Raw genomic sequence first — 27129 nt, 5'->3', positions numbered from 1 at the left:
TTGTTTTGTGCTATTAACTACAATCCGAATTAACATAAAGAGGTAGTCACCCATGCGTGCGTTAGTGTTACATAGACGTACGTGTGAGGAAATGTATCTTTTTAAAGCTAGTGGAACAAGATCGGAACTCTACGCAGTTCAAATTTATCCGTCGTTGAATTCGCATCGACTCATCGCCATTTTGCCGTTTGTTCAAAGCAGGTATGATATAATAACATTTATTTTTTATCATTGCTATACAGGGTTCCGCGGGAAGACTGGACAGCTGGATATCTGCTAAAGTACTGGAGATAAAAAATTAAAAAAATATGTAATTGAATGGTTCTAGGGGGCTAATTTATAAGCCAAGACGATTTTTTTTCGATTATTATTTTAAAAGATACGATGGTCAACTTCGGTTTTTCAAATGGAACTATTTTTTTTTTTTTTGAAGACCTGAGTTGATAGTGCGTTCCAAGACAAATTCAATAAGCTTTAATGTATACACTTTATTTCCACTGGTTTTTAAGATATTGCGCTTGAATAATTACTGATTTTCACTGCAAGAAAACCCTCTGGAATAGCAAGGACCGGGGACGGTCTTACTGGCGTCACGGGTAGCATTGCCTGTTGAAACTGATACCTACCTGCCAAAGGTCTGGGTTAGGGATGGCAAGCCCAAAGGCTGGACAATATTTTTCCGTCAGAAATGCTACTTAGGTAGGTACATCTGCGGTATCGAGAAGCGCATCGTTACTTTTATTTCGCACTTGCTTCTACGCTCGGATGGCCGGTTCTTTTGTGAGGGATGCAAATCCGATTGCTTCTCATACAATCTGCTCCCTATGGTTGAAATTTAGTTTAGCAACTTTTATACCTCCTAACCTAACTAATCGAACTTGCATCCCTCCCAAAAGAACCGGCCACCCGAGCGTAGAAGCAAGTGCGAAATAAAAGTAACGGTGCGTTTCTCGATACCGCCAGATGTACCTACCTAAGTAGCATTTCTGACGGAAAAGAATTGTCCAGCCTTTGGGCCTGCCATCCCTGGCGGAGACCTTTGACAGGTAGGTATCCATTTCAACAGGCAGTGCCACCCGTGGCGCCAGTAAGACCGTCCCCAGTCTTTGCTATTTCAGAGGGTTTTCTTCCAGTGAAAATCAGTAATTTTGCAAGCGCAATATCTTAAAAACCAGTGGAAATAAAGTGTATACATTAAAGCTTATTGAATTTGTCTTGGAACGCACTATCAACTCAGGTCTTTAAAAAAAATAGTTCCATTTGAAAAACCGAACTTGACTATCGTATCTTTTAAAATAATAATCGAAAAAAATCGTCTCGGCTAATAAATTAGCCCACTCGAACCATTCAATTACATATTTTTTATAACTTTTTATCTCCAGTACTTTAAGAGATATCCAGCTGTCCAGTCTTCCCGCGGACACTCTGTATATATGTATGTAGGGTGACTGTGCCTGATATCGTCCATGTTCCTAATATCGCCACTCGCTATATCTCGCAAAGTAACCACTAAAATTTATCGGTTATGCACTCAATTAGTATCTACACATATGTAGGAAGACATACTGTAATTGCAGCATCATGTGATCAACAATTACAAATGGAGAAGTATTTTAGTGAATTTTAATAGTGTACAAATTTATTATAATAATCCTAATAATTCTGTGAATGCAAAAATATATACTAGAGATACATAATTGATGATGTACTTAAGGAATGAAATCGATTCAAATAATTTTTACAAGGAAAATAGCGTTTTTCTTTTAGTAGTATGCGTGTTCTCAATACCGCCTACCGGAGAGCAATAGTTTCCATGCAATTTTTGCTGCAGGTGTGGTCATAAAATGTGCGGAGCAGCAGAAATAAACTTTATTTGTCCAATATGTACATCCTAACGTAAAAAATAAAATATTTTAAAAATCCTATTTCTATATTTTCATAATAAAACGAAAATCAAAGATTGATAAAAAAAACATTTATAGAGCAAGAAGTAATAAAGCACATGTGAAAATGACTTTAAACACTCATATATACATGAATTAATCAATATTTCTTGAGTAGGTGATATTAGGTACACTTTTTTCAGGACACGATTTTTGCATGTCTTACGTTTTTTGAGTCCTAATTAAAAATTTGTAGGTTTCAACGATTCTAACTTATGCTACATGAAAGACGAATAATTTCTCTTTAATTTCAAACGAATTGTACGCAAAAATATCAATTATTATTCATTTGACAGCGATTTAACTTTTGCCTGGCGATATTAGGTACGGTCACCCTATGTCTCTTTCCTTTTTGCATTGCCTGTCGTTTTTTACTATTTCTGATCTTGGGTATACCGACAGTCTGAGACCAGTCCGTTCACGTGATACCTGCTTTGTCGAAAAAAAAATTAAAAATAAAAAGTTGTTTCTCTACAGTCGAGAATAATTGGGAAGGCGTTTCATTCTAGATGATTCTCGACTCAAGGTTGATCCTTTACAGGCATACAGATTACAGACTGAGTGTTTTCGGCGAATACTTGATAAATTCCACAGCTTTTTCGAAACCGCACGAATGTAGAGCGCGCAGATGTGTACGGACATTGATCACGAATATTCATTGAAACCAACAGGTACACGGTCAAAATGACTTCAGAAGGAGGTAATGCGTATATAGATGATATATCGTATCAGTGCGATGAATCTTCGATTTTAAACCCCGAAAAGAGCAAAATCGCCGAATGGTTTTCACATACCAACGTTTTAATAACAGGAGGGACAGGTTTTCTGGGCAAGCTGATCGTCGAAAAATTACTAAGGTACGTGTCCTTCAAGGATATATTCAAAATTCCACTAAATCTTAGCGACCGAGCATTTTTATATTATTCTGCTATGTCGCATAAGCCGGCAGGGATCGGTACTTTACGGTATTAATATGATGTTATACCTAAAGAAAAAGGAAGTTCTCCTCTACATTCGGGTTCGGATTGCGATTGTTTTTCAAATTGACAACTATACGCCCTTGCTGGAACTGTTTTGAATCACGTAATAATGTCGAGAGATAAAGCATAAAAAGTAACATTTTCCGAAGCGTCACATCAATTAATACATAGTTTGTAACACGTGCCATTCTCACGTTTAATGATCAGTTCAAAAGCTACATCCGCTGGTTACAAAGTAACGCGGATGTGCTTACAATTTGAATGAATTAACGTACGATTACGTCGATTAAGTGGCTTTCTGCGAAAATAAAAAGCAGAATATCCGAAGGAAAAAAAAATTCACTATAGAATTACACAAGACGAAATACCGTCATTTTTTTAAAATAGGTCTTCTTTAAATTATATGTACTTAATCCCTTCTGTGAGTTGTATACATACTGAATATTTCATCGAAATTTCAATTAGCTATGAGCTACAAACAGTTCAAAGTGTTGAATATCACAGTCTTTTTCGGCCTATAACGATAATAAGACTAAAGATTCTAACATATTCCGGTGCCTGCCATTTTTGGGAAATTTCGAAGAAATTTTCAGCATACAACTTACTTATTTAAATCTACAAACGGAAGTTTTAAATTTTCATTACGGGCCCAGATAAAAAAGTTGAATTTTTTTTAAAACAACGAAGTACGTCACCTAGTAAACTAATCCTCCTAGTTTTTCAAAAAAGCTCAAGTCGTTTGGACCAATTTTAAAATAGTTAATCTGTTTTAAAGGCTGTCCGAATATTTGTGTGATTTACTGTATGTGTCTATATATTTATAGATCCTGCCCGGGTATTACGACAATGTATATGATAGTAAGGCCGAAAAAGGGGAAAAGTTCAGAACAGCGGTTTAAAGAGAACTTTGAAGATGCTGTAGGTGATATACTTATACATATTAATGGAATAATTAGATGTATAAATATTATGTATGCGCTATTGTGACCAGGTATATGATAGATTGAGACGCGAGCAACCGAATTTTCTGAACAAGGTGATAATGGTGGATGGTGACGCCATGCAAGAGGATTATGGTTTGTCGCCGGAAACGAAAACGATGCTGATGAATACGAATATCATTTTTCATGCTGCTGCGACCGTTCGATTTGATGAGAAGATGCGCCTAGCCGTGAACATTAATGTAACAAGTACAAAATACTTATTACTGTTGGCGAAACAAATGCCGCACTTAAAGGTAGATCGGTGATCTATTAAAATCTTTCGTCAAACAATTGAACCAATCATTATAATTGAAAGCGTATTATAAATTGTATTTTATACTTAACACTAAATCCCGAAATCTATCTACAGGCATTCGTACACGTATCAACTGCATTTTCGAACTGTATACATAAAAACATTGATGAAATACACTACAGACCACCTATCGATGGTGATAAGTTAATATCATTGTTGGATATCTTTGATGATGAACAACTTGAACAAATGACTCCCATGTAAGTACAATTTTACGGAACATGATAGTGTGAATAAGAAAACGAGGTAGCTATGGCGAAACATAAACTTTTCACTATCATAGGCTGCTCAAGAACTGGCCCAACATGTACATATTCTCTAAAGCAGTTGGAGAAAGTATAGTCGCAAAGTATAGCGAAGGTATTCCAACGTGTATCGTCCGACCTTCTATTGTTATATCAACAGCCGAAGAGCCACTTATTGGATGGATAAATAATTTAAATGGAATTATGGGGGGAATGCTAGGAGTAGGTCTAGGTGTGTTGCATACGTTACATTGTATACCAGAATACGTGGTGGAAACGATACCAGCTGATTATGTGGTCTCTACTACAATTGCTGCTGCTTGGGGTACTAGTAATATGTAAGTATTTAATTTTGTCGTTATAATTTCTTTATATTAACTTCCTGCGTTTTAAGTATATATATGGAACGCACTATCAACTCACCTCTTCTAAAAAAAAGTTTCTTTTAAAAAACCGAAATTGACCATTGTATCTTTTAAAATAATAATCGAAAACAAAATAGTCTGCGCTAATAAATTGGCCCTCTCGAACCATGCAACGCCATATTTTAAAAACAAAATTTATCTCCAATACATTAGGAGATATCCAGCTGGTTAGTCTTCCCGCGGACACCCTGTATATATATATATATATATATATATATATATATATATATATATGTATTAATATAAGGATGCTTGAAATTTAATTTTAGAATTATTGATTCTATTACTTTATAGGAAATCTGCAATATTAGATAAAGATGCTAATATAGCTGTTGATGAAAGAATCCCCATTTATAACTCTGTATCTTCACGTCAAAATCCCGTTACTTGGGGCGCATTTATAAAACAAAATGAAAATTTTGGCGCTGAAGTACCTAGTGCACAGAGTGTATGGTATCCTATGCTGATACTGAACAGACATTTAATTCTTCATAAAATTTGTGTCTTCTTCTTACACATTCTGCCAGCAACTATTATTGATACGTTCGCTTATATTGTTGGTCGAAAACCCATGTACGTATTCAATATATAAAATATAATCCATATTAGGTAAATCATAACCGACAGAATATGTATAGAATTGATTAACAATGATGGATGATATACTTTGTACAGGTTGTTGGATACGTATAAGAAAATACATAAATTTATCAATGTGATACATTACTTTTCAACACACGAATGGAATTTTTCTGACGATAACGTTCAGAAACTTTGGCAAGGATTGAATTGTACCGATCAAGGAATCTTCATGTTCAATATCAAAAACCTAGACTGGAATAACTACTTTTACGGTACTGTTAGAGGCATCCGTATGTTCCTGATGAAAGAATCGCCCAACACAGTAGAAGCAGCACGCAGAAGATATCAGAAGTGTGTTTCCTTTCATCAAGTCATTAAAATTAAATTTAATAGCATTTTACGATATAAAATAGCTTTTTAAAATTCAAATTTCTTCTATTTCAGGCTAAAAATCGTTCATTATACGATAATGACATTGACCTTCCTGTTAATGTTATGGGTAACTGTACATTTTCTATCATTTCTTTGGTCCCTATGTCCTTTGGCACATTAATGGTCGGTAATATTAGCTTTGTAAGTTTTTCTTCTAAGGTAAATTATATAGTTCATTGCAAATTTCGTTGCGGCTATGCATAGTGCATACCTGTTGGTTTATTAAAGGCGGCCAATCATTTTAGGAAATCGAAAATTAGATGATTTTTTTGATTTTTTTTATTGCGAAAAAAACGGAAATTTCTACAACTCTGAAAATAATTTATTCATATTTTCATACATCTCTGGTAATTTTTTCAAGTTATTTCATGCATTAATTAAGGTGTAATCCGCTGTGTCCTTTGGCATGTCATCATCGTCGTTGTCGATTTGCGGGAATTGTGCAGCTCGCAACTCGCATCTGAAATAGTCCAACAAATTTTTATACATTCTTGAGATGTTTTTTAAGAACATGAATCTAAATTTTGAAAAAAAATCGAGAATTGAATGTTGGAACGTGTTTGAAAAAAAAAATGCTCGGTGTTTAGCATTTTTCCTCGGCATTTTGCAATAATAAATATGTTTTAAACAATCTAATCTTTCCAACTTTAGGTTCATGTTTTAATAAATTATATTTTGTAAACGTGTTCCAAATTTGAATATGATCCATCAATTAGTTTTTGAGTTATGATTCCCGCAAATTGCAAGAATGATGTTTCGAGAAAAACACGTTTAAAGTTTCACAAACGAAAAACTCAAAGTCAAATGTGTTTAATCAAATGATAAATTGCCTTACCGATAAATCATCGATTCCAGCACCATACAGCAGTCCTTCCTCTTCCTCGTGCAACTCATTTGAAGCTTGCATTTCCTCTTTACGAGCTTTTCGAGCTTCTTTTGTGTCTGATAAACTTTGTCTATTTTGCCGCGCCACGCGCATCTGATCCATTTGCTCGGCATATTCGTAGCTCTGTCTGCCAACTACGATTTGTAGTTCATTCATAACCATGAGTAGGGCTGAATTTCCTTCTTGAATAAAATAGCAGCATGAAATGCCGTTACCTCGATTATTTTGTACCCAAAATGGAGATGTTTTGGAGCTAATAGCCAAACGGTCGAGTTAAACCTTTCGTTTGCATACTGGGTATGACCGCCAAAACATCTCTGCAATAAATCCTTTCTTGATAGATCTTCATATACATATAGGAAGAATATGCTCTTGTACGTCCGGGTGTAATGGGGGTGGATGTGGCTCAGGCTCCGTTCCGAGAGCTTTAGCCTGCTGCCAATTGCACCAGCTGTCGACTCCCTCCGGGCAGTTTTCATGTTGAGGATTTTCGTCTGTAGACTGCAGATGATGAAATGTGGCCATTATAGCCTTTTTCATGTCCTCCACGCTCTTAACATTTCTACGAATTCCCAATCCGTAATACGTAGTAAGTTTCTTCAACAAAGCCTCGGTCAATTTTCCTTTGCCACTCAGTTTTTCTTTTTTCCTGATATTTCGGAGGCGAGTTCCCATTCTTTTCTGAACGTGGCAAATACGTTCACTCTTGCGAACTTGAAACTCATCGCCGTAAGGATTGAGTTTCAGAATTGCATTGAAAGTTTTGGAATCACCATCACCAATGTAATTTCCATATTTCACACCATAGAGTTCTTCTGTTTTCGAAACATCTCTTTGCTTGATTCTACCTTCATTCCTCCCGAAGAGCCATGGTGATTTTGTGCACAGCTTTCTTCGTCATGTTCTTCTTTCCACTCTTGATATTCTACTGTATTTTGAAGCTTATTTTTTCCAATATATACACGCCTGACAATAACTACTTTTTACCATCATATCGACGACTTTTCCAGAATAATACCTTATGAGAGTTGTTACGCCAAACAACGATTTAAAGCCACGTTTTTTCCAACTACCGTCACCAGATACTTTTAAACCCAGTGGTGGTCTCTCGCGTTGCTCATTTTCTGTCTTTTCCCCCTCTACAGCCTTTTTACAGTAGAATTCAAACTCAAACACTTTCTTCGAAGCCACATGGACATGACTGTAAATTTTAATGTAACTTTCTTCAGCCAAACCGCTACCGATGTCCATATAATTACAGAATGTATTTAACCCCTATCTACCTATGCCTAAGAGACGCATGACGAACACAATTCTAGGATTGATTTCAAAACCAGTATTGATGAAGAGACCTGAATTGAATTCTCTTCGTCCACATCGGCAATTGACAACAATCTTAAAACCAAGGCCTCTCATTCAAGTTTCTTCAAATTTTATGTTCTGCTTGCAACTCCGACAAATAAGGATATCAGCCAACGCCGTGAAGACAGTGAAAAATTCAATGAAACGATAACAATGTAACGGATTCACGCGAACGTGTTCACTCGTAGCAGTACTAAGTTTTTTCGCGCTAGCACTCGGACCCTCGGTTTCACTTGCATCTTTGTTAGTAGACTGATTCCCATCTCTTCCGTGGCTTTTGGCGTCTTTCAGATGTGTTATGATCACCTTTTGGATACGATGACATTTTGCAACTGTAGAATATTCACGATGCGTACTAGGCAAAAGCCGAAGCTAAACTGAATCCAGAATGACAGTGACGCTTCTAGTAGCTTCTATTCTAACAATTTATAGTATACGTTCCATTTCAAATGATATAATAAAAGACCTTCTGAATCATATGTTCCACCCCAAAGCAAACGTACAATGATCTATGTCAGCAGGTGAGTCGTAAAAAGGGACTACCTAACTGAGCGCTCGTGAATATCTGAGCGCGCTTGGGAGTCGAGCGGAGAGTCTTTATCATTTATGTACATACCGTTAGAAGGAATCCGAATATCGTTTTGAAATTTTCAGGGTGTATTCTTAAGATATTTTGCTAACGATTTATGAAATAAAAAAAAAAAGATTTTTTGAAGCATCTACAGTGGTTGCCCGCCTTAAAACAGCTGATTATTGTTGATCTCGTGAATCTTATTTACTGTAACACTACAGATGTCGACACGCATCTGTAGCTTTTTGAATAAAGGGTGAAAATATTAAGCCTGCTGTGTTCTGAAATCCTATTTCCCACCATGCGAATAACAAAAGTTCTGCTTGTAATTATTATCCTATGATAATAACTATTCACAAATCTCGAAGAATTGTTTAGTTGTTATGTATTGAGTAAAATCTAGAATATTTGTTTGATGTTACGAGAAAGTCGTAGCTCTATGGTGAGTTGTAAGTCTGACAGTAAGTTTCTAATGTTTTCAAATCTTTCTTGGTCCTGTGAATAACTATGCGCCAATTGAATCGAGCGTTTGTCATAATAATAGTACGTCGCCGTCGTTCGTATAATCACTGTCGTGATATGAAAGAACTGGAAATCAAATGAAATTCCCACGGTCCCAATAAATTCGTCTCTCGCGCATTATACACGCGTTTATAAAGAAGAGATGCGTATCACCTTATAAGCGAATACATCAGTACGTTAAGGTACGTGCCCACTTGAGCAAAAACAGCCTAAGCCAAAATCTCAATTTCCATGGCCAATGTGAAGATAGACTCCTCTTTCTATTGCTGATAATAATTTTGAAATTAAACATTATTTAGATTTTATACATTTTTCGCCCCGAAAGGAAATTTAAAAGCTGAAAACAATGTTGAATACTAATGACGTCCATTCATTCCCATTACCGGGGATAACGGCGGAACTACCACTGTCGACGCTACACGTTTTGTCAACCTATTTCGCTTCTGTATTGAAAACAAAATGTGTCTTACGAGTTCTGTTGATGCTTTCCGAAGGAAATATATCTGCCGCGTCGCGTGGAGCAGTCAGATTTTCAAGTCATCCTGTTTACCAATACAGGGTGATTCTCCAGCGACGCCCGTCAAAGAGGTGCCGCCTGGTATCTCGTGGCGAGGACAACCCCCCGCAGTGCCTCACCGAATTTTATGGGTTTCGACCCTCGAAAAATCAGCGAAAGAAGATAACTTTGAAGATTTTTATTTTTTAAATAATTTCGAATCTGCAAAAATGAGGACTTAACCCTCCCTAATTTCATACGGACTACCATATATTTCAATATCATGAAAATCCAAGACATCGAGGATTTTAGATATGTATCACATCTGCTTCTATCTTCCACGCTGAACGCAATGCACTCCAAATTCCCTTTGATGTGCGTAAGAAAACCGACAACGGTCGGCTCAGGCCATGTGCCTTCGCCAGCATTCGCGCGTCGGATCGCATGCGCCGAGTCACCACAAATGACACGTCCACACTGGCATATGCGTTCACGCTCACCCTTTCTGACGTAGAAGCATGCGACCCTGGCTACCGTTTCACCGTATTATGTGTTTCTTACAACAATGCCGCTGTTGTACTTAACACCTTCGGTTATTACTTGAAATAACAGATATTTGAAGTGGACAGAGTTAGTGGGTCACCCTGCATATACATAGCTTATATCTGTACTTTTCTCGGTGATAATGTAGCTTTACCAATGTCCGTATTAGAAACACAATATGGTTCACACACCCACCGCTCGAAAAACGTAGAGGGGGCTCGAAAACCAGTGGCGTTTCAGAAGATCGGTATTTCAGAACGTGACACACGGAAGTGCATAAGATGAAAGGTCTGGGTTAGGTCTATACCTCGTCTGTGGTAATACCATAACTCAAGTTTTGAATTTTCTCGCTCTTAATGATTTAGGGATAACACACAGAGGGTGCTGATTTTGCCAACAACCCCTGGTAATAGGTATACCGTGAACTGATGTACCAATTCGGACACTTCCTATTCACCAAACCGTGTAGTAGTAAGTGGCTACTCGCCACTCAACTAAATTACTGAACGTGTCTGAACCAGGCTTAAGGTGGAACCACACATTCGACATTCGCCCAATATGTTCAAAACGAAAATTGCAACTTCTGTATCATCCATCTTGCGAGTATGGATATGTAAGTACCTACCGTCGACAGATGTGAGAAATTCTCAGTTACGGACGACGAAACCAACGCTCGTGTAACTGCAGTCACAACGTCCGTTATGTCAACGTTCGCATGACCGCGACCTGAGTAATTCATGCACATAAATAGTTTCATTACCGTAGTTTTGCTTACTTTGTAAGGTTCAGATACAGTTTCTTGATATTTTAACCTATTTGGGTATTTGGAATGCGCGCGACCCAGGGGGTCAGCACTTCCTGCAGTTTTGCGACGCAGTCGAGATTTTCTAATGCAACTGATACTCAATTGAAGCCACAAAATGTCCCCACCACTTTCGAAATCTGATTTTATAGTATAAAAAGAACTACGAATGCATACTCGGTGGTTCATTTCGACGCGCGTTACGGAGAGTAGCACGTTTCATTTTTTTCTTACGGGCAACTGTATGTAGAAAAAAATGAAACTTGTTACTTTTCGTAACGCGCGTCGATTTTTAGTTTAGTGCGATTAAAAGACAAAGGCGTAACAAGGTCGAGTTCCACCTTTCTTCCGAGCAATTACACAGGAAAACAATACAGTACGTAACTTTGCTGTTAGGCATTACTTTCAACTTAGGAAAGACTGGGGTAAAGTGAGCTCCGGGGTAAAATGAGCTTTCTTAATTTGTTGTTTAACAATAGAATATATTTACAAAATTTGGTAACGTAATATATGTATGTAATATAACAATGATAATTATGCACATTCAGATATCGAAAAATGTAAATTCATTTAAAAACTTAAAAATTAATTTTTAGAAACTTCCGATTGGTTTTCTTTTCAATTTAGTTTTTTGGATAAATGAGTCATAAATGGGTTATTTTAACTCAACATTTTTTATACGGGTTTAAAACAACCTTATAAACATACATGTACACGCGTTTAAGAAGACATTAATCCAAACATTATTAAATAATTAATTTTCTACTGAGTACATATTCGGGGTAAACTGAGCTGCAAAGAACAGATGTGCAAGTGAGGTGCGCAATACTCCAGAGATTGGTAAAAAATTATTTTAAATAAAAAATTGATTTCGAATAAAAGACACAAATTTTATTCGAGAGTCGTCGAAAAAAAATATTTTTATTCGCCGGCAACGCATGATTTTTTTATTCGACGGGAATTCATTTAAAAGCTTCGAATGATTTTCTCGGTTTCAGTCGTATTTTGATTCGAATAACAAAGTTCGAATAACTTTGGGCGAGCCACGAGAGCATTTGATCGAAGCCACCGGCTTCCCGAACCGTATCGTTCACCCTTATAAACTACTGGCGCGGAGTTGCTCGGCGATGTGTCATCGATTATACAGAAACGGAATTTCTTTAATTTTCGCTGTATCATTATGAAATCATTCAATATCTAATCGAATCAACCATTATTGAGATTCGATAATCGAAGGGTTCTGGATAGCGGGTCGTGGCGTAATATAGACACTGTGCTGTGTCTTGCGCTGCGTATGTACTTGGCGCGGGACACTACGGTGTCTCTTGATGGAGCTCGGGCTCCCAAATGACTCCAACTGGCCTTCGCTGTAGTAGACGAAACTGACTGGAACGAACAGTCATTATTCTTCCCTTATCAAATGCTTTTAATCGTATCTACGATTATTTTTACGAGTCGTATAATGAATTTGTGCTACTTGATACTTGTGCTGAAATAAGTATGCCAATTTTCCGATTCGCAATAATTCTTGATACGACTAAAAAAAGGAAATACTTCGAGTAAAAATAAAGTAAAACTGTGGAGTAACATTTTTAAGAAAATCAGGTTTGAAAGTGTGTAGGTACAATATTCGAATTCCGTAATTTTTACACAGTTTTCTGTAAACATTTAATTACAAATTCTTACATTTCTCCCCGTAAAAGTTTCATCTGTCGCATATTTTTTTAACATTACATTTTACTAAGTAGTTTATTAATTTTTACTATAATCATAAGTGTAGTAACAATAATATGTTTTTCACATATTGTAACGCATATTATTTTAGTCTTCTTAACGTGCAAACACTTTTATCCCCCACTACATTAGCTTTCATGCGCTAAATAAAAACTGATCACATTAAAAGGATCATCGAGCAAACGAATTTCATGTTGGAATTTCGATTAATAGATCATTTATCTCTCTTCAAATATATGTGGAATCGGGAACTCCCATAACATAAGAGAGGGCACGGAATAACCAAGCCCGGGGAGTCGACTGTAGCTGAGGTGGCTAAAGCTGGGATTTCCAATGCGCGGCTCGCCGCGACGGCTGGCGGCGGTCCCACTAGTGTAAGGGAGAAGTATGCACCTGTTTCTCCCTTGCACTAGTGGGACCGTCGCCGGCCGCCGCGGCGAGCCGCGCATTGGATATCCCGGCTTAAGACGGCTGGCCAGCGCGCAACGAATCTGGAGATCGCGCGGGTTCGAGTCCCCTGCGTCCTCCGAGGCTCTTTCCCTCTTTTCCGTGATCCTTCATATATGTATTATAGCAGAGACAATAGATAAAGTAACGCTATTTTTACAGAACTTATCATTGATTTCAGGTTCACATCAATCCCTCTAAGAACTTTGGTGTGTAGTCCTTGTGTCATTCGGGGAAGACTGGCACAATTATCATCACGTGTTCCCCTGGTGACACTGATCAGACGCAATAAGGCAGAAGGACCCTGACAGTGGTGGGGTGGTGCCCATCGCCCTAAGAAAAGGATTCGAGACAGAGCAATCGACCGGGACAACCCATGAAACCAGCCGATCGTTTCTTTTTCTCAATCTAACGATGTCACCAAAAACATTCTTCTACCCGACTCATTATGATTTGTCGCCAGATGCTTACCCTGATTTCATTTCCGTAGGAATAGGTTTTGTAATTCCTATATGTTTGAGTGCCACGAAAAAGGGGTCCTCGGGCGATAGAGATGGAATCCACGATTTTCGGATCCGATCCGCTACTGGCCATCCGCCTTACCAACTTCGCCAAAACCGACCCTCCGAGATCTCTTATTCCGGGCTACCTTTTTTGGGGGTTCCCGATCCCACACTCGGCGAGCCTGCGACGACATTCGCCCTCGAATGTCCGCCGTTGCAAGTCTGTAACTTCACGCCTCTCCGTTGCTTTGGTGTGGTGAACTATATAGAACTGTTCAAGCACTCGGAAAACGCGAGTTGATATGATGTCACGGCCACGCTAATAAATAATTTATCACGATTTCGAAGATATTGTAGAACTGAATGAACCTGCGGCATGAATACTGTTGTTCGGTGCTTCGAGCAGATGACAAGACCTTTGCCTATTGTCTAAGGTGGTTAAATCACGACATTTTAGATGACATTTTAGAGTTAAGCTTTAGGATCTCGTGCCCGATGTTTAGTTTAAGGAATGCTCGCAATTAATGTGCCTGAATTGTATCTTAATATACTGGTGTTATTGTACACTATGTACACGTGGTTATAATTACAATAAATACCCTGAATAACCAAATAAGCTTAAATCTGCCTTATTCTAGTGAGGTAAAGCCACGATAATTAAGCGCTCGGCAATGAGTGAGATTATTAAGCGTTAAAGCAATCGGCAGTTTAGCACGTTACTGCAGTGGAAGCGGCAGTGATAGCACGTTTATTAAGCAAGGCAAGGTATACGTATGAAGCGAAAGGATGTGTTATCGGCGAAATTTCCAAAATGAGTGATGGAGGAAACCGACGCCGGTTTCCGGGTAGCGAGATCGTGTCCCCCTTCCATCGATCGGCAACGGGTGATCGAGGCTCCACATAAATGCACGCCGCACATCGTCAAAGAGACTGTAAAAAATGTATGTTTTCAACGCAAATGTACATTTCTACCAATTCTCCAACACAGATAGGTAGATATAAATAATAAATGAAATCAATGAGTAAATCTAATCGTTAACAAAACACAACTGAATGTAATATATATTTCAAGTTGTTCGTGGTTTTTGCACACGCTATTCCACAATCCAAATACACCTTGGTACAGGATGGTCGTTCTGACCATCTGTTAAGACAAAAAAACCAAGAGAGTTAATGCTATCCCCCATTTCGTTACTTTATCCTCATTGGAGGGCGTTTGTTTAATCTTTATAGGCTATAGATACTTGAGTTCAGCAAAATCAGTCATTCTGAGTAGTAGCCACCATCAGGTGCGCTATTGATAGTATCGCGATGAAGAACTTAAGTTTTAAATTTTAAGAATTAGATCAACCTGTCTGTGTATCAGGAAGGTATTGATAGTAGTGACATGTCCTCAATATTTATTTCGCCTTAGTCTTCTTCGAACTATAACTCTTCGTATAAAAGTCATAAAATAAGATAAAGTTGATTACTAGGTTCACTGTTGAAATGGCAGCTGGAACTTGCAAACCAGAACATGAAGGCAGGAAACCCTGAATTGAGTAGCATAACAACACCACAAATTGTACCTGTTTGTAAAAAAGATCGTGTTAACTAGGAAACGTCATGTTTAAGAAAACGAAAATATAAAAAATTCAGGTCCCTCAAATGAAAACGCGCATTGATTATCGTTTCCATGGAAACATTTTGAATATTTGAAGTAGAGATTTCTCGAACTAGTAAGTGATAAAAAGTAATATCCACTGGAATTGGCCCCGTATATTTCAATTTTTCCAAGAATCTCGAATTTTCTTTCTAATCTCTTGACTTTAGAAAACTACTATATATTTTTATTCACTCACCATTTGCACTATGGTAATAATCCGTTTTATTGGTTGGAGAAATGGCTGAATGTTCGGTCCAATAGAGGACAACAGATAGTAAGTGTACATTATCACATGTATCGCACAATTAACAACCAGAATTGTTAGTATCGACCCAACGGCAAAATATTTCGTGCCGAACCAAGAGATCAAAGCCGTCGAAATATGGTGGTACAAGTGCAGGAACGATATTTGTCGACTTTTCTTTCTGAGCATAAACACGACAGTCTCGATGTAGTCAGTTAATTTCAGGAAAAATATGTACCACAGTAGTTTAGCTATCTACAATGAAATTGTATGTTACCTTACAAAATATTTTATAGTACGCAGTATCTGGCACCAATGGTTAACTAAACTTTTTTGTAATACCTTATACGGTTTCGGATTGTAAGAATACACAGGATTCACACAATAGGGAAAATAGTCCTGGTACCATCCAACCTCAAATATATGGTACACTATTAGAGAGTTTGTAACGATTTGGAAGACATTGTAGAATTGGATGAATGTGCGGCATGAATACGGTGATTTGTCCTTCATGTACCTGGGACCACATCGTAAAACGAAGTACAAGTACGCAAAGGAGATAACAGCAATCGGTATAGGTGAACTTATGAATAGCCAGTTGTTTGTTCTTACATCTGTAAAATAGTGTGAAAATTGAGTCGCCCTTTCCCCGGAAACGAGTGTATATTGTAAAATCTTGAGGCACCATGCAACAAAAGAGACTGGACGGCTCCAAGCTTCCTAGTGTGATGGTTGAAAAAAGATTTATTCTATCACCTTTTAAGACTATAAAAAAAAATGATGTAGAAATATCCATTCATAGCGGAATAGGAGCATCGTGAAGAGAATAATATCAAAACAAAAATCCAAAAGTCCCGATCCAATTCAAATATATCAGGCATACTCAGTAGACGTTATTTGCCAAAGAATTTAGCTTTTTTCAACCGTCACACTAGGAAGACCCCTAAAGGCGGGATTTCCTATCCGCGATCGTCCGCAGCGGCCTGTGGCGGTCCAACTAGCCGGCAGGCCCGCCCTTTAGGGTGCAAACACATACATCCTCAAGTTCTGGGACCCGGGCAACAGAAGGGGGCTGAACTGTTACCTTGCTAACCATTGCATAAGTTTTGGGAGAACTGCAAGAGTGTGTGTGCGCCCATACGCGTGAGGCCCAGCTATAGAGCTCGTGGTACGAGCCAGTATGGACGCACGCAGTCTTGCAGTTCTCCCGCAGCCCATGCAACGGTTACCAACGTAACAGTTCCGCGCTCGGCTGTTGCCTGGGTCCCAGAACTTGAGGAGGTATTTGCACCCTATAGGTAGGATATCCAAGATGCGATCCGCCGCCGCGGTTCAAGTGGGTGAGGATGTCCAGATACATAAGTACGTTACGAAGAGAAAGGCTAGGGGTATCTTACAGTCTTTAAAAGGGGTATTTACAACGTTGCTGCAACAAAGTGTGCTGTAAAGGTCCTGCTAAATAATCGGTTTGGTTCAAACCCCCTGGCTCATTCCACGAAGACTCATTCAAAGAAACGCAATACAATAAATAGAAATCGTGACCCAATCACGTGGTAGAATGCAGAAGGTACAATCAATTTCCCAAAACTTTTCACTGTGGGTAAGTATCAAATATTTGTCAATACCGGCAACTTCTGTGCCAAGTGAAAGATTATTTTGCAAAGCGGGGCAAATTATTTCAGACAGAAGAACAAGATCACAACTAAAGTAAGTACACTGATATATTTTCTATAATAAATTCTAACCCTCTCATGCCAGACCCTGCTACCAATATGATGTCAGACTGCAGACAAGTGGCTATCTGGGAATAAAAATAAATTGATTTTAAATGATTCTATTACAATTAATGCATCACATTCTACCTCAGCCGCTTCTATTCGCCTTAACGATATCTTAACCATATTGTTCATATATCGTAAAGTATCAATAAGATAACGATAATCTATCGATAATAATCGAAAGTCACATCTCTACCTTGAACAGGTACGCAAAGTTCCACCACTCACCTGCTAACTTCGTGTTATAATAATGATACAGTTCCAATACGCCTCTGTTTGTTGCTTCTTGCATTTTGCTACTTCAGACAAGAACTGCACTGCGGATGGATGGGTCGCTCTTTATACACATTGTCAGAATCATTATGCGTTATGAATATGAAAGCACCACTGACCAATTCCGTAAATTGTAGTCGTACGGGGGTGATTCTCTAAGCATACAATGTTGCGCAATATGCAGTGACGAGTTTTGAATTCTACATTTCTCATCGGGTCTTTGTGAAAGTGGCGTCATACTTCCTTATGTTTTCCCGATGACAATGGCCCTACAAACGAGGTACTTCGGACCATAATTAAGGAAATTATATGAAAAATTGATTTGGATAATGTAAAATTAGCATCGTTAAAAATAGTCCGATTTACATCACATTTGGTATGATTTACATCGGAAAAACATAAGGAATTCATTAGTGCCACTGCCATATCGATTCGATGAAGAATAAAGAATTATTTTATTTTTGAATCAGGTATGAATCCCGTTGGCTTCTGCATAATTGCATACATACAAGGCTTTCTTATCACGCCGCCTCAGAAATTGGCACACAAAATGGCTGGGATAAAGGTGCTGGGTCGGAAAACCTGTCTATTACAATGTATACGGCGTATTGCACGGGTCTAAGAGGGGAGACACCATCCTGACAGCCTGGAAGATCTGCTCACCATATAAAAGATTAGCAATAGTAGGTAGCAGATATTCCTACTATTTTTCTCGTGAATACCGAAAATATTGAAAGAAAAATTTGTTTTAACCCATCGTATATAAATACTTTCCTACGCTAGGCTATTGTTTTGAAAACACGTGCGTGCGGACTGACCATGGGAACCGTGCAGTTCCAAGCGGTGTGCACTATCGTAAGTTTTATTTTTTTATTAACTGTTCACAAAATTTCTCCACTTTTTTTAAAAAGGTATTTATTAGTTGAAGACTTAACGAATCGAATGGTATTTTTTTCAAGCCGGACCGTGGGAGGGAACGACGTCAAATCGCGATTTAAAACTTTGACATCGATTACTGTTAAGTTTATTAATATTAAACAAAATATTCTATTTTCCTTTTTGCGAAAGCATTCCTTCAGCTTTAAAATGAACTCAATACGGTGGCATTATCTTTAAAATTGACCGAGATATTACAGTTTAAGTGATGACGCGTCAGCCACTTTTGTTTGAATTTTCGAAACTTTAACATTAAATATTTCGAAAACTATTTGACATAGGCCGTTGAAATTTAGTATACATTTTTTTTGCAAGGTTATCGGCAAATGCTGTAATTTTGAAGAGAATCGGTGAAACTAAATTTTTCACCTATTCGTTTTGACGTGGAATAGCTCTAATGTATGTATGTTTTTAAGATACTTCGGATGTTGCTGTAAATAGCGGGGTCGAATAAGAGAATAACGAGGAAATCGAAAGCGAATGATGCAGAAAGAAGCGACAAGCATCGAAATGGGCAGAGTTATAGGCCGAAAACAGTGATTTTCAACATTTTTAACTGTTTTTGAAAAAGCCACTAGTTTCTTCGCTATTCCGAATTTATTGTTTTTTTTTTTTAAACGAAAGACACGCCAAATAGTAAACTAATCTTTCTATCTGTTTAAAATAATTTAAGTCGTTTGAACCAAATTTAAAAAAAAATATATTGTTTTAAAGGGGGAGAGAATACTTTCGTGAGCCACGGGATCTATGGTTGCTCGCCGAATGTGTGGTTCCCTCTTTAGAGTAACAAGTATTGCATATATCATGTTTGTATCCATACGTATTAATTTCCGATATATTTTGCCAAGTAATTCATCAAACGACGGCCGGGACATACGGAAATAGTCAAGAAATTTTGCTTCATCAGTTCGAAATTGATTATAAAGCACATCAAATACACCTTGAAATAGTTTTGAACTGTTTATAGGGTGCACCTAATGTTTTCCTGTTTTGCGTTATTTGCAATACTCCATAAATGAAAATTGCAACTGCTGTATCATCTATTCCGCTCGTATGGAGATGTTGTACCTATCGCCGATTAATGTAAGCAACTATTCCCAGTTGCCGGCGAGTTGCCGGGAAGTGGGTTCCTGCAAACTATTCGCAGTGGAGGGGAAACTCCTACGGGCCGTAAGTGTTCCCCCTTCACCACGAATAGTTTGCAGGAACCCACTTTCCGGCAACGCTGCTGGCGACAAAACCTACGTTCGTGTAACTGCATCCTCAACGTCCGTTGCTTCAACACTCATAATGACCGCGACCTGAGTGTGATCCGTGCACTGTAGTTTACTTTGTTACGTTTTAATACATTCTTGCCATTTTAACCTATTTGGGTGTTTAGAATGCACGCGACCCAGGGGGTCATCACTTCCTACAGTTTTGTGACGCAATCGAGATTTTTCAATAAATCTGATATTCAATTGAATGCACACGCATGTTCCCACCACTTTTTAAGCTCAATTATGTAATATAAAAAGAACCTTGAATACATACTCGGGGCTTACAGATTCAAAGTTATTCAATACTGCAAATCACCCATTTTTTTAACTGTTCATTGTGACGTGAATTTTAAAGAGTCCATCCTAGAAAGGAGCTTATTTTGTAAGTAGCATTTCATGGAATTATTTCTGTTTATGTATAAAAATGGCAGAATACCAACATCGTACATTAGCCAGCTGCGAAAATGCTTTATAAATTAATAGTTTTCAAGTTTTTATTCTACTGAGAATATAGAAAGAGAAATTAGAGAATAATTAATGAAAAAAGTAGAATCCTTCGCATCGGAATTTGAACCTCGGTGAAATGAATTCTCGGCGGAGAGCGCCGGACCAGGCAGCGCGTACAGCACACGGACAGAAGGTAGGGTATTCTGCGTGGCGCGGTACAGGCGCTAGGAGGGGGTACGCTTGGTCATAGAGTGGGGGTAGCGCCTGTGGGCGAAAACCCACGGTTCTGGCATCACAACTTGTAACGCTTGTGTGCCCCTTTAATGCTCCCTCTGTACCTGCTAAACCTAACCTTATTTTCCTTTCTCAGGAAGAAACGGAACGCTAGGGATTTTAGGGAACGCTATTTAAAAAATGGCACCGTATTTGGGACAAAAACATGTACTTTATTTCAATTAAAAAAATATGATAAATTAACATCTTTAACCAGAAAAAATGCCTTAATAAAGAGAAAACTTAAAAAAAATTGGCGTTCCAATAAAAATCCCCACGAGATCGCGCAACAAGGGCAGCACCAGAACAGCAAAGAGGCAGTGTGTGCCTGCCGAATGTGCTAGTGATCTTGGTACCGAAAAAAGCGCACTCAGTGAGCACCAGTGTGGGGTGCTGAATTCGCTATTATATTTAGGATTCAAAGCGATTCGAAACTTTCGTCGATACTGTGAAAATTGGTAGACTGCAATAAATTGTATATTTGCGTCCGCCATTACTACTAGTTAGTACTACGCGTACCGGCCGCTAGTGTCGCATACTGTTGCGACTCCCGTCTAGCGGCGTGTAATATAAGCTTCAGAAGCGCTAAGTTCGAATCGGATCACACGACTGTAATAGGAAAAGGAGACAAGGTGAAGTTCGCGCAAGCCTGAGGTGTTTGAAAATAGTTAGAAATTCTTTTAATGAGGGGACTTCAAGATTATAAACTAATCAATACCCACTTGGAAACGGGTGTTTGAATAAATGAATCTCACCTTCCTCCCTTCACCTAGGTGTGTAATTACAGCGCAATGTGGTAAAACGCTCATTTTTGCAAAAATCGATAACCGAAAGGAATCGGATCGACGAATAGGAATTTAGCTAATAAATCTGTAAATTTGCGATTGGCTCTTAGAATCTAAGACATTTTTGTAATTAACAAAAGGTGGAAAAGCGATGAATATTTAGAAAGCGCCTCTTGAGCCTGAAAAGCCATCACGAGTAGTCGTATAAAATAAAAGTTCTGTTCAGATTGAAATTGTGTTTAAAATCGTTTATTTTCTTCCCTTACAGTTACAAATTTACTAAGTTCAAGTAGTTTCATTCCGTTCTTATTACTATTTTCATCATATTTACCATTCAAAAATCTGCGTCCAAGGAGCAGAGTGCCTAAGCACTCCACGGGCGTCGACCCTCGCCGAATTCCCAACCAAGGATCCAGAGGACCCAAACGGCCACGCAACAATACTAATATTCTACTCCCAATTCGCCACTCGATTAAATTACTGGACGTGTCTGACCCAGCCTTAAGGGGAGACCCCATCCTGAAGCTATTAACAAAAGACAAAGTTGGGGATTTTTTTGTTTGACAAAACAAACTTTATTTTGCTAGAAATTTTATATTTTAAAATTGTACAAAATGGCTTCCCGGAGCACTGCAACGAAACTGGCCTACACTTCCGGGAATGACTGCATCATCTGAGATCACCTACCGTCGACTGATATGTGAGAAATTATTCTCAGTTGCCGACGACAAAACATATGCTCGTGTGACTGCAGCCACAACATCACTACGTCAACGCTCGTATGACCGCGACCTGAGAGTGATTCGTGCACCTAAGTAGTTTCAATACCGCAGTTTTGCTTACTTTGTAACTTTCAGATACAGTTTCTTGACATTTTAACCTATTTGAGTGTTTGGAATGCATGCGACCCGGGGGGTCATCGCTTCCTGCAGCTTTGCGACGCAGTCGAGATTTTCCAATAAAAATGATATTCAATTGAAGGCACAAACTGTCCCCACCACTTTCTAAGCTCAACTATGTAATATAAATAGAACCATGAAGGCATACTCAGGGATTCATTTATAGTTTAGTGCGCTTAGAAGACAGAAGCTTAGCAAGATCGGGTTCCACTCCTTTTCGAGCAATTACACGGATGAACCATACAGTAAGTAATATTGCTGTTAGGCATTACTTTAAACTTATTCCTCTTTGAGACTACCGCATTTCTCAGTTCTTTGAAACCCGAGTTAAACACTCCTGGACCGGCTTTATGGCAGGGCAGGCAGGGCGACCGCCCAGGGCGCGAAGTCTGTAGGGGCGCCACTATAGAATAAAGGCAGATAATATGGAACATCTGATTTCAGAACGTTGTCTAAAGTAGGGGAATTTTTTTTTTTAATAAAACTAACACGAGGGCACGAAGGAACTAATGCATAATCATATTTAAATCGTCAAATGTAAAAAAATCCAATTGTTTTGCAATTATAGTAAAAAACTGAAAATCTCCTAAGTCCTAATATGGAACACCTAGGAAATTTATAAAGAAAACTCAAAAATCTTTACTTTTTTTACTAAAAATGTAGAAGATACAAATAAATAAATATACATCATTTTTGGAATTTATTCCTACTTTTTACGTTTCCTACACTTTGGGCACGTGAATAATACGTCGGAAGCCCCACATGTCTCGTGTGCCCACTGAAAGCAGCGAATATATTGGGTCTACTTTTCATTGTCATTATGTTTATAATTATCATCGAAAAATCATGTTCCGACAAGAAATTAAGAATTATACTGAGAAGAAATTAACTTTATTGGTAAACTATTGTTGAATAATCAAGAACACACATATTTAATGATAAATTACATGGAAATAATACTTTGTAACATACCTTCACTACAATATTTAGCTGTTTGATGCACTTTTCAGAAACTTTTACATCCCATGAAAAATATAAACATTTCTCTTTCAATGATAGATGCCCGACTGATACTCAATTGTCAGTATCATCGTCTATTGTGTCTAGGGATCTAGTATACACGATTGCCTGAAGAGTTCGTTATTTCTTTATTATTCGATAGTTCTGACATTATATTACTTACATGTGAACGAAACTTGTATGTGTACAGAATGGAACACATATTGCACCCGTTCAGTTTCTCGATGAAATCTCCATGTCACTACTAATCCCAATCACTCGTAGTTTTGTACAATAAAAAGAATTGTGTACGTTTGTTCTCAGGAACGGCGCCACATGTCACAAATACGCTGACGGATGTGCTATTCGAAGAGGATACTCTCGCGAAAAATATAGTGAAATAGAAATAGAAATGCGAAATGCGCATCGCCTGGAGGAACGAGATTGTTTTCGCTTACCGTAAACTTGCAGCACTTTATGGAACATATATACCTCCTGCTCACTTCCGCCAAATTGATGACAGCCGCCTTTGGTGAGCGATATTAATATTTCGATTGTTTTTTTTTTGAGAAATGTCAAAGTAGAAACTGAATAGGTACCAGTGGAACGAATTCTATCAAAGTGGCATTGATCCGAGTTATTTACGTTGGCTTAATTACTTGTTCTAAAAAATTGCTGATAAATCATCTAGATCTAGAATAATGAAGCGTAAAAGGACATATTAGGAGGAATTAGGGTTTCCCCGGTTTCGCTGACAGTAACCGTTTTTCTTCTTCCCGGCAATCAGCTCGGAATACCTGGAAAACAAATACAGGGTGTCCCACTAAGGAGTGGACAGCGCGATATCTCTTAAAGTATTGTCGATAAAAATATAAAAAAAATAGGGAATTGCATGGTTCGAGGGGGCCCATTTATTAGCGCGAACGAATTTTGTTTTCGATTATTATTTTAAAAGATACGATGGTCAAGTTCGGTTTTTCAAATGGAACTATTTTTTTTGAAGACCTGAGTTCATAGTGCGTTCCAAGACAAATTCAATAAGCTTTAATGTATACACTTTATTTCCACTGGTTTTTAAGATATTGCGCTTGCAAATTTACTGATTTTCACTGCAAGAAACCCCTCTGGAATGGCAAAAACCGGGGGCGGTCTTACTGGCGCCACGGGTGGCACTGCCTGTTGAAATGGATACTTACCTGCCAAAGGTCTACGCCAGAAATGGCAGGCCCAAAGGCTGGACAATTCTTTTCCGTCAGAAATGCTACTTAGGTAGGTACATCTGCGGTGTCGAGAAGCGCATCGTTACTTTTATTTCGCACTTGCTTCTACGCTCGGATGGCCGGTTCTTTTGGGAGGGATGCAAGTTGGATTGGTTAGGTTAGGAGGAGTGAAAATTGCTAGACTAAATTTCAACCATAGGGAGCAGATTGTATCAGAACCAATCGGATTTGCATCCCTCACAAAAGAACCGGCCACCCGAGCGTAGAAGCAAGTGCGAAATAAAAGTAACGATGCGCTTCTCGATACCGCAGATGTACCTACCTAAGTAGCATTTCTGACGGAAAAGAATTGTCCAGCCTTTGGGCCTGCCATTTCTGGCGTAGACCTTTGGCAGGTAAGTATCCATTTCAACAGGCAGTGCCACCCGTGGCGCCAGTAAGACCGCCCCCGGTTTTTGCCATTCCAGAGGGGTTTCTTGCAGTGAAAATCAGTAAATTTACAAGCGCAATATCTTAAAAACCAGTGGAAATAAAGTGTATACATTAAAGCTTATTGAATTTGTCTTGGAACGCACTATCAACTCAGGTCTTCAAAAAAAATAGTTCCATTTGAAAAACCGAACTTGACCATCGTATCTTTTAAAATAATAATCGAAAACAAAATTCGTTCGCGCTAATAAATGGGCCCCCTCGAACCATGCAATTCCCTATTTTTTTAATATTTTTATCGACAATACTTTAAGAGATATCGCGCTGTCCACTCCTTAGTGGGACACCCTGTATATGCAGAAACAATAGATAAGTAGCGCTATTTTACAGAACTTATCAATGATTTCAGGTTCATCAATTCCTTTAAGAACTTGGGTGTAGCCCTCGTGTCATTCGAAGAGAGCTGGACAACTACAGATTCAACGTAACGACAGCGTTCATTGATTTTTTCGCGATGATCGGCTGGGCGTACGATCTGAAAGTGGTATCCAGGGACCTGACGCAGAATAAAGTGAAAATAAATGGTACCGGCAGCCATGAAGTATGGGGTTGCGGTGACACAGATCAGGGGCAAAAAGACAGGGACCGGATAGTGGTGATGTATAGCCTTTAGAAGGATTCGAGACAACGCAATCGACCCATGATGAAACAGCCGATCGCTCCTTTTTCTCAATCCAACAATGGCTGCTGGGTCACCAACATTCTTCCACATGATACATTACGGTTTCGTCATTCCTATATGTTTGAGAGCCACCAAACAAGAGAGCCTCGGAGATAGGACTCGAATCTCCGATCTTCGGAACCGATGTGCTCCTAGCCAGCCGCCTTACCAACGTCGCTAAAATCGACGCTCTCAGGTCTCTTATTCCGGGCTGTCTCCAATGTCCGCCGTCGCAACTCTGCAAATTCACTCCTCCCTGCTGCTTTGGTGTGGTGCACTAGAACTGTTTGAGTACTCGGAAAAAGCAAGCCGGGATATACCTACTCGATAGGAATAACCGATCCGAGACGAGAACTCGAAAGAAGCGGGCGGCTCGAAAGAAGCGAGCGCCACATATGTAGACCTAATATACTCGAAAGCGTAATGTCATTTGGCTTGGCGTTGGCGTCAGTTGGCATGACGTCACGGCGTCATCAAAATAAATGTACCGTTATTGCTGTCTTTGGATCAGCTCGGTTCTGTTCGGCTTGCTTCATTCGAGCCGCCCGCTTCTTCCGAACGATCGGATCGGCTTGGAAACCATGTTTTGGCTCGGTTCGAATTTCGAGCTGCAAGAATATTCGAGTACCCGTACAGCTCTGTGGTGCACGCACACCCGGACGTCTCTCACTTGCACTCAACTGCAGGGAGAACTCTTTCCGTTCCTCTTGGAGCCACACAGCGCAGCGCCTTCCCTCGATTTCGTTTGGTGTAGAGCTGTTCGGGTACTCGAATATTCGAGCATCCGAATGTCCATCGGGAAACACCTACCCACCCCACAGTTTTGCTTCCTCGCTGCGAGTCCTGGGTAGACCGCCCGTTAACAGCTGAGAGCAATAAAACCGTCGGGCCAGGTAAAATACCCAGTACAGACAACTAAAATTAGATTTTTTACGATTTCCCGATGAAAATAAGTTCAAACATGGAAAAATTCGATCAATTTTTAGTGCACGTAGTGTATGTCGTAGGCCAGTCACCAGAAGCGTGCTTTTCGCTTAATCACGGGGACACTGGAATTTTAATCGTGTTTTCATAATAAAGAATAGAGCGAATTGCTTCGTGTTTGGATTCATTATCGTCCACATAAACTCACCAATCTCACGTAATACTTTCATCAATTTGTAATGACAATTATGAAAATTTTCATATTCAATACTGGACGACTCAAGCCGCCGTCGACTGAGGGTCTACCGCTGGTACGCTATTTTACTTGCACTCGGTTTACGTCGTTCAGTCTCCTTGTCAGACTGTTCGAGCGAGGGCCCCGGTAAGGATGAATCTGTTTGGTGCTAACTACTGTTCTTGAGTCGAATCATGGAGAATTTTCAGGTCCCCAATCACTCTCCATAATTCGAGGAACACTGTATATCTCGGCAGGCTTTTTCCGAGTAATCGAATAGTTTTATTGTA

The 27129-nt window shown here is 38.9% G+C and overlaps 3 protein-coding genes and 1 long non-coding RNA gene across 7 annotated transcripts in view; 2 read left to right on the top strand and 2 right to left on the bottom strand.

Annotated features, from left to right (window-relative positions):
* The first annotated feature begins 76 nt into the window (after window positions 1–76).
* Window positions 77–8993, top strand: LOC143371506 (fatty acyl-CoA reductase wat-like). 3 transcript variants are annotated; one of them, XR_013086031.1, is made up of 10 exons: window positions 77–201; window positions 2615–2800; window positions 3748–3841; window positions 3915–4160; window positions 4277–4422; window positions 4506–4805; window positions 5187–5465; window positions 5568–5825; window positions 5919–6130; window positions 8893–8993. XR_013086031.1 is itself a non-coding variant. In XM_076816737.1 (9 exons), the coding sequence occupies exons 1-9, from the start codon at window positions 92–94 to the stop codon at window positions 6025–6027; spliced, it is 1728 nt and encodes a 575-aa protein (XP_076672852.1). In that variant the 5' UTR covers window positions 77–91; the 3' UTR covers window positions 6028–6146. The 3 variants fall into 3 exon arrangements, 2 of the variants coding, with proteins under 2 accessions (XP_076672852.1, XP_076672853.1); XM_076816737.1 differs by lacking the exon at window positions 8893–8993 and having other exon boundaries at window positions 5919–6146; XM_076816738.1 differs by lacking the exons at window positions 5187–5465; window positions 8893–8993 and having other exon boundaries at window positions 5919–6146.
* On the bottom strand, window positions 5985–7669 carry LOC143371525 (uncharacterized). The gene is made up of 2 exons (XR_013086034.1): window positions 6742–7669; window positions 5985–6366 (listed from the first exon to the last, which is right to left on the bottom strand). It is a non-coding gene; the product is annotated as an uncharacterized LOC143371525 (long non-coding RNA).
* Window positions 8994–15158: 6165 nt separating the features above from the next.
* LOC143371225 (very long chain fatty acid elongase AAEL008004-like) lies at window positions 15159–17828 on the bottom strand. The gene is made up of 4 exons (XM_076816179.1): window positions 17668–17828; window positions 16004–16275; window positions 15614–15916; window positions 15159–15340 (listed from the first exon to the last, which is right to left on the bottom strand). Exons 1-4 carry the CDS (start codon window positions 17729–17731, stop codon window positions 15173–15175), a joined length of 807 nt encoding a protein of 268 aa, XP_076672294.1. The 5' UTR covers window positions 17732–17828; the 3' UTR covers window positions 15159–15172.
* A 4634-nt stretch (window positions 17829–22462) lies between these two features.
* LOC143371518 (acyl-CoA Delta-9 desaturase-like) overlaps window positions 22463–27129 on the top strand; it is a 31676-nt gene continuing 27009 nt past the window's right edge. The window contains exon 1 of one of the 2 annotated variants that reach the window (XM_076816759.1): window positions 22463–22556. Coding sequence is in view for 1 of the 2 variants with exons in the window: in XM_076816761.1 (XP_076672876.1) it covers window positions 23827–23842 (16 nt within the window). In the remaining variant the exon portion in view is untranslated. Of the gene's footprint in view, window positions 22557–23811; window positions 23843–27129 lie in introns of those variants that run through there. The other variant, XM_076816761.1, reaches the window with a different exon arrangement.

This window comes from Andrena cerasifolii, chromosome 7, assembly GCF_050908995.1.
Source record: "Andrena cerasifolii isolate SP2316 chromosome 7, iyAndCera1_principal, whole genome shotgun sequence".
Taxonomy (NCBI): Eukaryota; Metazoa; Arthropoda; class Insecta; order Hymenoptera; family Andrenidae; genus Andrena; species Andrena cerasifolii.
This window is presented reverse-complemented; position numbering and strand designations above follow the sequence as displayed.

Bases quoted from the DNA above. Each gene is read 5' to 3' on its own strand.
- LOC143371506 (XM_076816737.1), top strand. From the start codon at position 92: ATGTATCTTTTTAAAGCTAGTGGAACAAGATCGGAACTCTACGCAGTT. The intron at 4,423-4,505 runs GTAAGTACAATT...TCACTATCATAG, and splicing joins CTTGAACAAATGACTCCCAT to GCTGCTCAAGAACTGGCCCA. The intron at 5,466-5,567 runs GTACGTATTCAA...TACTTTGTACAG, and splicing joins ATTGTTGGTCGAAAACCCAT to GTTGTTGGATACGTATAAGA.
- LOC143371225 (XM_076816179.1), bottom strand. From the start codon at position 17,731: ATGCAAGAAGCAACAAACAGAGGCGTATTGGAACTGTATCATTATTAT. The intron at 15,917-16,003 runs GTATTACAAAAA...ATTTCATTGTAG, and splicing joins ACAATCCGAAACCGTATAAG to ATAGCTAAACTACTGTGGTA. The intron at 15,341-15,613 runs GTGAGTGAATAA...TTTTACAAACAG, and splicing joins TTATTACCATAGTGCAAATG to GTACAATTTGTGGTGTTGTT.